Genomic DNA, 13,384 nt, shown 5'->3' on the forward strand with positions numbered 1-13,384 from the left:
CTCTCTCTCTTTCTGTCTCTCTCTCTCTCTTTCTGTCTCTTTCTCTCTCCCTTTCTGTCTCTTTCTCTCTCCCTTTCTGTCTCTTTCTCTCTCCCTTTCTGTCTCTTTATCTCTCCCTTTCTGTCTCTTTCTCTCTCCCTTTCTGTCTCTTTCTCTCTCCCTTTCTGTCTCTTTCTCTCTCCCTTTCTGTCTCTTTCTCTCTCCCTTTCTGTCTCTTTCTCTCTCCCTTTCTGTCTCTTTCTCTCTCCCTTTCTGTCTCTTTCTCTCTCCCTTTCTGTCTCTTTCTCTCTCCCTTTCTGTCTCTTTCTCTCTCCCTTTCTGTCTCTTTCTCTCTCCCTTTCTGTCTCTTTCTCTCTCCCTTTCTGTCTCTTTCTCTCTCCCTTTCTGTCTCTTTCTCTCTCCCTTTCTGTCTCTTTCTCTCTCCCTTTCTGTCTCTTTCTCTCTCCCTTTCTGTCTCTTTCTCTCTCTCTCTCTCTGTCTCTTTCTCTCTCCCTTTCTGTCTCTTTCTCTCTCCCTTTCTGTGTCTCTTTCTCTCTCCCTTTCTGTCTCTCTTTCTCTCTCTCTGTCTCTTTCTTTCTCTCTCCATTTCTCTCTTTTTTTCTTTCTCTCTCCCTTTCTGTATCTTTCTTTCTCTCTCCCTTTCTGTCTAGCTCTATCTTCTGTGTCTCTTTCTGTGTCTCTTTCTCTCTTTCTTTCTCTCTCCCTGTCTCTCTTTCTTTCTTTCTCTCTCCCTGTCTCTCTTTCTTTCTCTCTCCCTTTCTGTCTCTTTCTTTCTCTCTCCCTGTCTCTTTCTTTCTTTCTCTCTCCCTTTCTGTCTCTCTTTCTTTCTCTCTCCCTTTCTGTCTCTCTTTCTCTCTCCCTTTCTGTCTCGCTCTATCTTCTGTGTCTCTGTGTGTGTGTGTCGCTCTTCCTGTTTAAAGACCATGGTAGCAGAGGTAGGCTGTGTGGATTGCTCATAACCACCACCAGAGAAGACTGTCAGTCCGGGCCTTTGACTCGTGTCTCTATAGGGATGGTGTGTTTTCCACCCCACCTTCTTCTCTAATTTCTGTTTCTCCACTCAGAGCGGATGGACAAACCAGTAGAACCAGTTATGATGCTAAAATTAATTTCAGTATCAATCAGTTCGGCGTGTGCATCATATTAAGAAGCATGTGGCTACACAATATGGGAACACACACACACACACACACACAGAGAGAGATTGAAATGTTGGTCAACATTGACAGGTGTGTCACAGCAGATCATTTGTTTTTACGTAGAACAGGTAGACCAGACAGACACACTGATGCACACTCATTCATACAGTTAATTACATTCTCACACAGACATGCACGAAAGACACCTTCTGGTGACTTGTCAGGACGCTGTGGTCCTGATAATGTAGGAAAACATGTCCCTGTACTGTGTGTGTGTGTGTGTGTGCCCAGAGTAAATGGCTGGTTCTAGAAAAGCATAAGCCATCCAAATGATTTATGACCGGTGTGGAGTGGACTGGGCTTTTTCCTCTTCACTACATGTCCTGTTTCCTCCACTCATCGCTAGAATGGGGGCGGCGCACACACACCCCTCTAGCAGACTCCTGGAGCGTTGACCTACTTGCTTACTGTAGGTAGTCTTAATGGTATACCAGACCAGAACTACAATCTGTCATTGGACAGACTAGGGCCTGGTCCCAATAGTCTCAACAAGCTTCCTCTCCTCATCATGCAGACTGGGGCTGGGGCCTGGTCCCAATAGTCTCAACAAGCTTCCTCTCCTACTCCCCTTTCCTTCATGGCCTCTGACGTAGAACATGGAGGGGAAAACAGGAAGCCGTGGTGAAAGGTGCACTAACGTCCTCTCCTCTTCCTCCCAGGGGCGGTGTCTCAGCGGGTGAAGGTGGAACCGGAAGTGATGTCCTACCCCAGCCAGGCGGTCAACCTGAGGTGTGCCTTCACAGACGCTGGAGGGATACAGCTCACACAGGTCAGTGTCAGACAGGAACTCGTATGTAAACAAATGGATATGTTTTTACAACATGAGAAGAAAGTCCTAAATGATCAGACACGCATACAGGAACTAATGTCTGGACTCGTGGATTTTACCGTCATAACAATTTACGTCCATGACCATCCACATTTTGTTTTTAACCTTTATTTAACCAGGAAGGGCTCATTGAGATTAAAATCTCTTTTTCAAGAGCGTCCTGGCCAAGATAGGCAGCACCAAGTCATTACAAAAATTACAGACAAAAACTACAAGTAATCTAGTAAAAACCATAGAATTCACAAGAGTATAACAAACCCAAAAACAGCTAATTAAAAACATTGACAGGTCAGGGAATCAGTCTCAAGATCATTCATCAGTGATTTAAAAACACCAATCGGGACAAGTTCTTCCAGTTTAAAAGTATTTTGTAAGGTGTTCCAAGACGATGGCGCAGAGTACATAAAAGCCCTTTTACCAAATTCAGTTCGGACATTTGGAAGTTAGCAGGATAAAGTCCAGCAAACGAAGAGAGTACCCACCACATTTCTGAACAATAAAAATGCACAAATAAAAAGGTAGTAAACCCAAAATGGCTTTGTAAATAAAAGTATACCAGTGACTGAGCCTACGAGTGACTAGAGAAGGCCAGCCAACCCTGGTATACAAAGTGCAGTGGTGCGTAAGGGTTTTGCAGTTTAAAATAAATCTCAAAGTGCCATGGTAAAGGGTGTCAATTGATCTCAGATACTGAGCGGAAGCATTAACAAGATAAAATGATTATTAAGACACTTTGTCCCTGATCATCCAAGTTTATGTGCACTGTACATGGATTGTCTTTTATCTACCATAGTGTAGATAGCAGAGGTGGGACCAAGTCATTGTTTTACAAGTCACAAGTAAGTCTCAAGTCTTAGCACTCAAGTCCCAAGTCAAGACAGGCAAGTCCGAGTCAAGACCGTCAAGTATCAAGTCCTAAAAGTTGAGATTCGAGTCCCAAACAAGTTATAATGTGCTCTTCACCAAATGTAATACCATTTCATATTTTTAAAAAGAGTAATAGTTAGTATACTACATTGACGTAAATCATGAATGCTTTAAAAAAAATCTATATATTTATTATCTATATAAATGAACGTTATATTTCCATGGAAATGCATGGGTAGCCATGAGAACCCCCCCCCCCAATGGTGATCGACTATCGATGATCGCTATGGCACAATCGGGCGATGTAGGCTTGTACACAATCGCCCAACCCTAACACACACACACACACACACACACACACACTCTCTCTGCGTGGTTACAGTAGGCTAATGTATGTCAATGGTTTTAGGAACAACAGTAACATCAGGCAGGATTTAGGCTACTAACTGCCTAGCCAGTTGTAGCTCCATCTTGGGTGCAATGATCACGTTTCCGCTCTGACTGACTGTGTGGAGGCTCATTGATTTAACGTTACGTTAGCCTACATGATACTAGTAAAGTAATAAATATATAGCTGTCGGCTGTATTGGCCAGGACTTACCGTTCTTTGTGCAGCTTCAAATGTCGAACAAAGTTGGAAGTTGTTGTGCCTCCGTCTGTCATTTTTTTCCCGCATGTTTTACAAGTTGCAATCCGTTTTTTGTTGCTACAGCGTTGTCTTTATATCCGAAAATAATAATTTGGGGTATGATCTTTCCAAGGGCTCCATCTGAATTCAACCGCCGACGTTCCTCTGCACTGCCACGCACAACTTTTTCTCAGCTGGCACAATTTGATTGGCTGCTGTCCGATTCTAACTGTAATCTGTTAAATGAAGAGTTGATGCGCTGCCAATCTTTTTTAAACAGCATCATTTTTTATATTTGGGCTTTGGGAGGGTATCCAGTCAGGTCGAGTCATAAGGCTCAAGGTCAAGTCACGAGTCATTGGCGTTAAAGTCAAAGTCGAAAGTCATCATATTTGTGACTCGAGTCCATACGTCTGGTAGATAGTAATACATGTTCACAAAGAAACATTTTTTAATTGTTTAATTTATTTCACCTTTATTTAACCAGGTAGGCTAGTTGAGAACAAGTTCTCATTTACAACTGCGACCTGGCCAAGATAAAGCATAGCAGTGTGAACAGACAACACAGAGTTACACATGGAGTAAACAATTAACAAGTCAATGACACAGTAGAAAAAAAGGAGTCTATATACATTGTGTGCAAAAGGCATGAGGAGGTAGGCGAATAATTACAATTTAGCAGATTAACACTGGAGTGATAAATGATCAGATGGTCATGTACAGGTAGAGATATTGGTGTGCAAAAGAGCAGAAAAGTACATAAATAAAAACAGTATGGGGATGAGGTAGGTAAAAATGGGTGGGCTATTTACCGATAGACTATGTACAGCTGCAGCGATCGGTTAGCTGCTAAAGAGTCGCTGTTATTTATTGACCCCTTTTCTCCATTTGACAGGTTGTGTAATATTTGAATGAATGAACTTGACTCTACTACGCAGGTGTCCTGGATCTATGAGCCGAAGGAGGGCGAGCGGCTCAACATCGCCGTGTACCACCCTAACTTTGGGGCAAGTTACCCCACATCGCCCCTGAAGGGGCGGGTCCGCTTCACGACGGAGCCACCCTCCCTCGCCAACCCCTCCATCCAGATCTCAGACGTCAAGATGACTGACGAGGGGAAATACATCTGTGAATACGCCACCTACCCCAGCGGCAACGAACAGGGTGTCACCTCCCTCGTCATGCTAGGTAGGACCGTGTGTGTGTGTCTTTAGGATGTGTGTGTGTTTTCTGTTTCCCTAGTGTGTGTGTGTCCATGTTCTATTATGTATCTGTGAGTACTCTTTTGCCTCCCTCTACCCCCATCCCATCTGACCTCTACCCCCATCCCATCCGACCTCTACCCCTATCCCATCCGACCTCTACCCCAATCCCATCCGACCTCTACCCCAATCCCATCCGACCTCTACCCCAATCCCATCCGACCTCTACCCCAATCCCATCCGACCTCTACCCCAATCCCATCCGACCTCTACCCCAATCCCATCCGAACTCTACCCCAATCCAATCCGACCTCTACCCCAATCCAATCCGACCTCTACCCCAATCCCATCCGACCTCTACCCCAATCCCATCCGACCTCTACCCCAATCCCATCCGACCTCTACCCCAATCCCATCCGACCTCTACCCCAATCCCATCCGACCTCTACCCCAATCCCATCCGACCTCTACCCCAATCCCATCCGACCTCTACCCCAATCGCATCCGACCTCTACCCCAATCCCATCCGACCTCTACCCCATCCCATCCGACCTCTACCCCATCCCATCCGACCTCTACCCCATCCCATCCGACCTCTACCCCATCCCATCCGACCTCTACCCCATCCCATCCGACCTCTACCCCATCCCATCCGACCTCTACCCCATCCCATCCGACCTCTACCCCATCCCACCCGACCTCTACCCCATCCCACCCGACCTCTACCCCATCCCACCCGACCTCTACCCCATCCCACCCGACCTCTACCCCATCCCACCCGACCTCTACCCCATCCCACCCGACCTCTACCCCATCCCACCCGACCTCTACCCCATCCCACCCGACCTCTACCCCCATCCCATCCGACCTCTACCCCCATCCCATCCGACCTCTACCCCATCCCATCCGACCTCTACCCCCATCCCATCCGACCTCTACCCCCATCCCATCCGACCTCTACCCCCATCCCATCCGACCTCTACCCCCATCCCATCCGACCTCTACCCCCATCCCATCCGACCTCTACCCCCATCTCATCCGACCTCTACCCCCATCTCATCCGACCTCTACCCCCATCTCATCCGACCTCTACCCCCATCTCATCCGACCTCTACCCCCATCTCATCCGACCTCTACCCCAATCTCATCCGACCTCTACCCCCATCTCATCCGACCTCTACCCCCATCTCATCCGACCTCTACCCCCATCTCATCCGACCTCTACCCCCATCCCATCCGACCTCTACCCTGCAGGTTAAAATTCTGTCCATGCAGCTTAATTGCTATTATAAGTGGTATTGTCAGATCAATTGTGTTTCTGTTAATGGGTTAGAACCATTGCTCTAACCTGGAGCTCTCCCCTCTCTCCCCTCGGGCATTTATTGATCCGGCTGCTTGTCATGCTTGGTGTCGGCTCTTGTCCTGATTGCTCTATTCACATTCAGCAGCCATGGGGAGAGAGAGAGAAGGGGGGGGACCTGTCTTGTTTTCGCCGGTCTAGTCGTTTATCAATATTGGTATTCATTAATTATTCTCCCTATTCCCTTCATCAGCCAAACCCAGGAACTCTGCCTCCGGGGTAACAGTGATAGCCTCCACTGTCGCCATGGGAGCCCAGCCAGTTGTCGTGGCCCGCTGTGAGTCGGCCGACGGTCGCCCTGCTGCCCAGATCGCATGGGTGACAGCTGTCAACGGCAACGCTACCTCCGCCTCTACGGCGGGTGCTGACAACACCGTGACGGTATCCAGCCAGTACATGCTGGTTCCCACAGCAGCAGACAACGGCAAAGACATCAGCTGTTTGGTGTCCCATCGAACCCAGGCCAAGCCTGAGAGCTTCCTGATGAACCTGGCCATCGAATGTAAGGCCACTGCACACACTTACTCATGCAGACCGTATAGTCAGACTTTTTTAATGTTGCATAACATCCAAATACAATTATTTTCTCTGTGTGGGAAGTCCCACTAATTAACCTCTCTCTCTCTCAGACCCCCCACAGGTGACCATCGTGGGCTATGATAATAACTGGTACGTGGGTCGGACCAACGTGGCTCTGACCTGTCAGGCTACTGCCAACCCCGTCCCTACCACCATCGCATGGAAAACGTAAGTGTGTGTCCGTCGGCCTGTCTCTTTGTCAGTCTGTATCCTGGTCTCTCTCTCCTTCTTTAATTATCACTCTATCCACAGGCCACTATAAACCACAGATAGTATTATGATAATGATAATCAACTCGACAGCCACTGGCCTCTTATCTTGATGATGGAGAAATGAAGTGTAACATTCCATAGTGGAGTTTAGCCCCAGTAGAAACAACAAGCCTGCTCCTCCATAATCACTTACTTGTATTAAGTTATAGGTATGAAAAGGTGAAAGTTGAAAGTAGGGAGATCTGGGCCAGGTTCCAATACTTATGTTTTCCACCCTCTCCTCCTCTCCTCTCCTCTACCCCCAGTATGTCCGGTCAGATGCCAGACACAGTGCAGGTAAAAGAAAACGTGCTGACCGTGCTGAAGGTGGACGAGCAGATCAACACAACCTTCGTCTGTGAGGTCAAGAACCGCCTGGGCACCGGCAAGGACCAGGTCACTGTTATGGTCAGAGGTGAGTCCACACACACCTGAAAGGACTGTAATCATACACATGTGCATGCTATGCTACAAACACACCTGGACACACACCTGAAAACACACTTACGACACACACACACACACACACACACACACACAGAGGGTGTGGTGATGCTTGCCTGTAGTCAGGGAGAGCAGCATGCTCTGTCCCTGGGGTTAGTGGTTGGGGGGCAGTTTACTGGGCCTCTATTCCTCCGTTTGGGTTTTCCATCTATCCATCCTCTACCCTTTGAAACTTTATCACCATCCCTCCTTGTTTGCATGCAATCCTCTCCTTCTGTTCATACCTCTGGATCCTAGCTGTGATGTTTGAGCTCTACTCGTCTGTTCATCTACTGGTAGAATGGATTGAATCATCATCAGAGACAGTTTCAGGTCTCCACACACTGGCAGGGTTTGTTTGAGGGTACGGTTTGCATTGGACTGAAACTCAACCTTGCTATCTCCTTGTTGTGTACTGTGACTCGACAACCACTACACCACTTGAAAGAGATGTTCGGTCGACCGCGCCCGTTTAAATAAATATCCCTCTACAGCTTTAGCTTCCCCTCCACGAGTTCCACCTTGCTCTCTCTCTCTCTTATAAAAAATACATCCGCCCCCCTGATCTGCACTTTACCTGAAGTTGTTTTGTGCTGACACGGGGGAATGCAGGACAAATGGAGAAAAAGTGCAATTCACTGGTGAATGTGTTTTAAAAGCCACCTCCCTCCCTCCCTCGCTCCGTCCCTCGCCTCCCCATGCTACTAATGTGTTCTCTCTGATGGGCCACTAGCATCTCTCTGGAACATAACGGACGTCCCCATGCAGGCCCACAGAGTATTTCAGGGCTGGCTATGGGTGCAGGGCTGGCTATGGGTGCAGGGCTGGCTATGGGTGCAGGGCTGGCTATGGGTGCAGGGCTGGCTATGGGTGCAGGGCTGGCTATGGGTGCAGGGCTGGCTATGGGTGCAGGGCTGGCTATGGGTGCAGGGCTGGCTTTGGGTGCAGGGCTGGCTATGGGTGCAGGGCTGGCTATGGGTGCAGGGCTGGCTATGCGTGCACGGCTGGCTATTGGGTGCAGGGCTGGCTATTGGGTGCAGGGCTGGCTATTGGGTGCAGGGCTGGCTATGGGTGCAGGGCTGGCGGCTGGGTGCAGGGCTGGCGGCTGGGTGCAGGGCTGGCGGCTGGGTGCAGGGCCCGGGCGGCTGGGGGGAGGGAGGGAAGTAGAGAGGAGAAAAAGGGGTGATTGAACGAGTGAGTGAGAGAAAGGGGAAGGGTTGGTAGAGAGTTTCTGCTTTTAGAGTAAAGAGGGGGGTGAGAGGGGAACAGGATGCTGATGGCATTTAAAACCCCTATGGGAATCTATGGCACTGCTTCTTCTCTCTACCACTATCACCCCCTCCATTTAAAACCCCTATGGGAATCTATGGCACTGCTTCTTCTCTCTACCACTATCACCCCCTCCATTTTCTCTCTCGCTCTCTCTGATTAGTGTGAGAGCGAGCAGGCTGACGGTGCTGTGAGTATGTAGTGCTGTAGTCTCTCTCTATCCTCTCTGAGCGGATCAGTCGGCCTCTGCTGCTTCAGCGCCTGGCTGCTTCTCCTTCTTAACTCCCTCTGTTCTGTCCTCCCTTTCCTTGCCCTCATCATCCTGTCTCCTATAAACTCTGCTCTCCTTTCCTGTCTCCAAGAATGATTTCCTGTCCTCCCTCTCTCTCCTCTTTGGTCCACCACCCCTAAATTCTTTCCCTCTTAACTCCCTCTGTCCTCTTCCTCCCTCCCCCTTCATCTACTCCTTGTACTCTCTCCTGCTAAAGGGAAAGGGGGATGCCTAGTCAGTTGTACAACTGAATGCATTCAACTGAAATGTGACACTTCCACATTTAACCCAACCCCTCTGAAGAGAAGTGCAGGGGGCTGCCTTAATCGACATCCACGTCATCGGGGAGCAGTGGTTTAACTGCCTTGCTCAGGGGCAGAACGACCTTATTGTTTCTTGTCCTCCCTTCCCTTGTCCTGTTCAGTCATCTCCTCCCTCTCTTCTTTTCTCCTGTCATTCCCCCTCAGTGAGTAAGACAGTAAAAAGGGGGATGAATGAACTGAGTGCAGGCCCACACAGAGAAAGACTGAGACGGAGAGAGAGGTAGTGTGAATACAGATGGAGTGCTAATGCAGTGGATCTGTGTCCAACCAGGGATGAGAGGGGCCGTGGCTGTGAAATGTCCAGCATCTGGACCAGGCTAGAGCAGGCTCCTGTCCTGCTGCGGCTCCTGTCCCCAGCTGTGTGACAACTGACGCAGAGATCCCTGCACAGGGCTACGAGCTGACCTGGGACCTGTCTCCTTTGTCTGTCTGTGTCCCTGGTCCTCTATAACTGGCCTCTATCAGGCTTCTACAACACTACTGATCTGTGCTCAGTGGAGAGACATGCCGTTAGACCTCTCTGAGACCCCCTCTCTCTGTCTCTCTCAAATACCAGCCCACAGCACTGAGCCAGTCTCCTTCCCCTCTATCTCCCTCTCACCCCGTCTCTCACTCTTCCTCTGTCCACTCCCCCCCCCCCCCTCTCTCTCATCCCATTCTCTATCTCCCTTCCACTCTCTCGCTCTCTCTCTCTCTCTCTCTCTCTCGCTCTCGCTCTCGCTCTCGCTCTCGCTCTCGCTCTCGCTCTCGCTCTCGCTCTCTCCCCCTATCGCTGTCTCTCATCTTGCAGAGCTGGTCTCTCCTTTTCTTAAATACCAGCTCTCTTAATCACTGCTTAGCTCCCCTGATCCTGTACTGGATCCTGCTCCGCCACAGTTGGCTAACCCATTTTCTGCCATCACCACTGTCTCCAGGCCTGGTTTCTCCAATATTGCCTTGCACTGGTGTCACATCAAAATCCTTCCCCACTTGTTAAGACAAACCTTTTTCCTTTCCGTTTCCCTTATTCCCCTGCAATGGTCACGACAAAATCAGACCCTCTTAATGAGTTAACCTGCATCCTTCCTATTTCAAATATTCCCATGTAGTGGTGTCAGCCCCCCCTTCAGAAGATGCATCTGCTTTGTTCTGTTTTCCTCCCGGGCTGTCAGTCTTTGGCCATGCTACAGAGAGGATGTAGTCTGTTCCTCTCCAGCCTCCAGGCCTGACTGCCCTCTGCCATCCCTCCACCCATGATCAAGACCAGAGAAATGTATAGTCTGATCCAGACCATTCAATAAGTCACATTCAGTACTGCTGCTAACTCACCATCTCTCTCTCTCTCTCTGTGAAGAAACCAGCCCGAAACCAACCAATCAGCCTTCTCCCATGATGTGATGTAATGTAATATATACCCATGCACCATTGTGTGTGTGTGTGTGTGTGTGTGTGTGTGTGTGTGTGTGTGTGTGTGTGGGGCTGCTGCATGTCTTTGGGAGGCGGGCAGCAGCAGGCGTTATTTCCGCCCCATCTCTCTCATTATTTGCGGTTACTTGGAGCTTATGGTCGTGCATGACGCAATTTCTAAAAAGTATCATTTTACAAAGCCAGTGGGTTTTGTGCTGGAGCGATGCGTAGTCCTCTTTCTGGGGTGGTTTCTGTCGTTGGCCCCATGCACCTGTCTGACATAAATAATTGTGACAGTAACCCTCTAAAAAGCCATTACGAATCTTTTTAATGTACTATGAAGCTAAGCATTTGTTTCTTGGGCTTCAAGAATGTGACTGATCAAAGTGCCTCAGGCCTGAACTGATTGAAAGTATAAGGGGATATCAGTGAACAAATGCCGTTGTCAAGGCTACGACGGCGCCAGTGCAGTGAGTGGAGCTTACTCAGGAGTTAAAAAAAACGAATGTCGGATCGAGAGCCTAATGCTTCTTAAGTAGGTCTTTATGAGTTTTAGTGTAGAAAACCATCTCTCTGCAGAGGCGACAGTTACAGGGATGGTTATAAACAGCTTGATTGTCGTAGCAAGACGAGGGGAACTGGGCAGAAGGGAGTGGTGCTTCAAATATAGCAGTTCTGCAACATCTTTAATTGAGCCTCTCATTCTCCTTAATTGCCGGACTCAACAGGTTAAGAGATGACCTGAATAGGAAGGTCTGGGACAGGTCGTCTGGATACTGGACAGCCAGTAAATTGGCAGATGCAAACAGATTATTATCTTCAGCGGACAACAGTTCTTGAGAGCTCAAACAAAACAAGCATGTTGTGATTCTAGTCATATCTGGTGAACCGGCATTTGAGTTGTGTGATTGCAATTTCAACGGTCCCTTATCGCTGGTAAATCTTGACATGTGTCATTCAAGACTAAGTTTCAAATTGTGTGCAGCGCAATGTACTGTCTGGGTTGTCAATACTCAGTATAGAAAACAGTCGGACCTGTAACCTGGGCCTACAGTCCGTGCTAAACATTTGCGCACAAAAATGCAAGCAGACGCAGCCGCGTACTGTAGCTACTACAGGACTCTACATAGAAAAAAAAAGAGAGATTGGCATTAACAGACTGGAATTACGCACAACAGCTTTATATCCAAGCTGGGAGAGAGCCCAAGGAATGGCTCATGCACGTTCAGGTAGGGTATACAGGACAGTTGTGTATCAAAATAATACATCAATTGGTTGCTGATTTAGTATGCTGTCGTATTGAACATGTATTTGGCCATCTGCAATGTTTGAATTTCCAACTTTTAATTACTGAACAAGTAATTGCTGTGGTAAGAGTGTAATCTAACTGGACGCCGTACGACAATGTGTATAGCTTTGTGAAATGTTTGGTTTAACATGAGAAAATGATGACCAAATGATGGCCTTCAATAAACATTTATCCATTAAGTAAAGCTATAGGCTACATTTCCTGACACCACAGAAAGCCTATGATGGTTTTGATAGGCAGCTGCATAGACCCTTTCAGCATCTTGGACAGTGATTGGTTGTCTATACTTTGTGAGTGGCTCTCTGGCTGACGCATTCGATTATATTATATTTGAGGGGGGGGGCTGACCTTGCGGGGGTCCAGAGAAACTGCGTTGCACCAGTCCAATGAGAGTGAGGGAGATATGAGTGCATTTTTCATTGAGAGGATTGTGTACCGTTCTTCCCAAGGCGTTGTGCTCGGTGTGTTTACTGCCTGACTGGGAGATGTGTGTGTGTGTGATCAAAATTCTCTCTCTTGGGGAGATTTCCCAACATCCCCATGAGGACAAGAGCTATTTTAAGCTTAGGGTTAGGGAAAATAGGATTTTGAATGGAAATCCATTTATGGCCTCACATGGATAGTAAAACATAAGGTGTGTGTGATCATGCTGGTGAGAGCTTGTCCCTTGCTTTTTTAAAGGCCAAACACCGTGGGAGAGGAAGTATTCCTTTACAGGAAGCTGTCTAGTGTCCTCTACTAGCGCTCTGCTGTCCTCTACTAGCGCTCTAGTGTCCTCTACTAGCGCTCTGCTGTCCTCTACTAGCGCTCTGCTGTCCTCTACTAGCGCTCTAGTGTCCTCTACTAGCGCTCTGCTGTCCTCTACTAGCGCTCTAGTGTCCTCTACTAGTGCTCTGCTGTCCTCTACTAGCACTCTGCTGTCCTCTACTAGCGCTCTGCTGTCCTCTACTAGCGCTCTGCTGTCCTCTACTAGCGCTCTGCTGTCCTCTACTAGCGCTCTGCCGTCCTCTACTAGCGCTCTAGTGTCCTCTACTAGCGCTCTGCTGTCCTCTACTAGCGCTCTGCCGTCCTCTACTAGCGCTCTAGTGTCCTCTACTAGCGCTCTAGTGTCCTCTACTAGCGCTCTGCTGTCCTCTACTAGCGCTCTAGTGTCCTCTACTAGCGCTCTAGTGTCCTCTACTAGCGCTCTAGTGTCCTCTACTAGCGCTCTAGTGTCCTCTACTAGCGCTCTAGTGTCCTCTACTAGCGCTCTGCCGTCCTCTACTAGCGCTCTAGTGTCCTCTACTAGCGCTCTGCTGTCCTCTACTAGCGCTCTGCTGTCCTCTACTAGCGCTCTGCTGTCCTCTACTAGCGCTCTAGTGTCCTCTACTAGCGCTCTGCTGTCCTCTACTAGCGCTCTGCCGTCCTCTACTAGCGCTCTAGTGTCCT

At 48.6% G+C, this 13,384-nt stretch overlaps 1 protein-coding gene across 3 annotated transcripts in view; it reads left to right on the top strand.

Moving 5' to 3' along the window:
* Positions 1-13,384, top strand: part of LOC110512638 (nectin-2) — an 86,335-nt gene that overhangs the window by 47,756 nt on the left and 25,195 nt on the right. For all 3 annotated transcript variants that reach the window (XR_005041340.1, XM_036971395.1, XM_036971406.1), the window contains exons 2-6: positions 1,859-1,968; positions 4,462-4,711; positions 6,279-6,587; positions 6,715-6,832; positions 7,182-7,330. Coding sequence is in view for 2 of the 3 variants with exons in the window: in XM_036971395.1 (XP_036827290.1) it covers positions 1,859-1,968; positions 4,462-4,711; positions 6,279-6,587; positions 6,715-6,832; positions 7,182-7,330 (936 nt within the window). In the remaining variant the exon portion in view is untranslated. The remainder of the gene's footprint in view (positions 1-1,858; positions 1,969-4,461; positions 4,712-6,278; positions 6,588-6,714; positions 6,833-7,181; positions 7,331-13,384) is intronic.

The sequence above is a fragment of the Oncorhynchus mykiss genome, chromosome 3 (assembly GCF_013265735.2).
Source record: "Oncorhynchus mykiss isolate Arlee chromosome 3, USDA_OmykA_1.1, whole genome shotgun sequence".
NCBI lineage: Eukaryota > Metazoa > Chordata > Actinopteri > Salmoniformes > Salmonidae > Oncorhynchus > Oncorhynchus mykiss.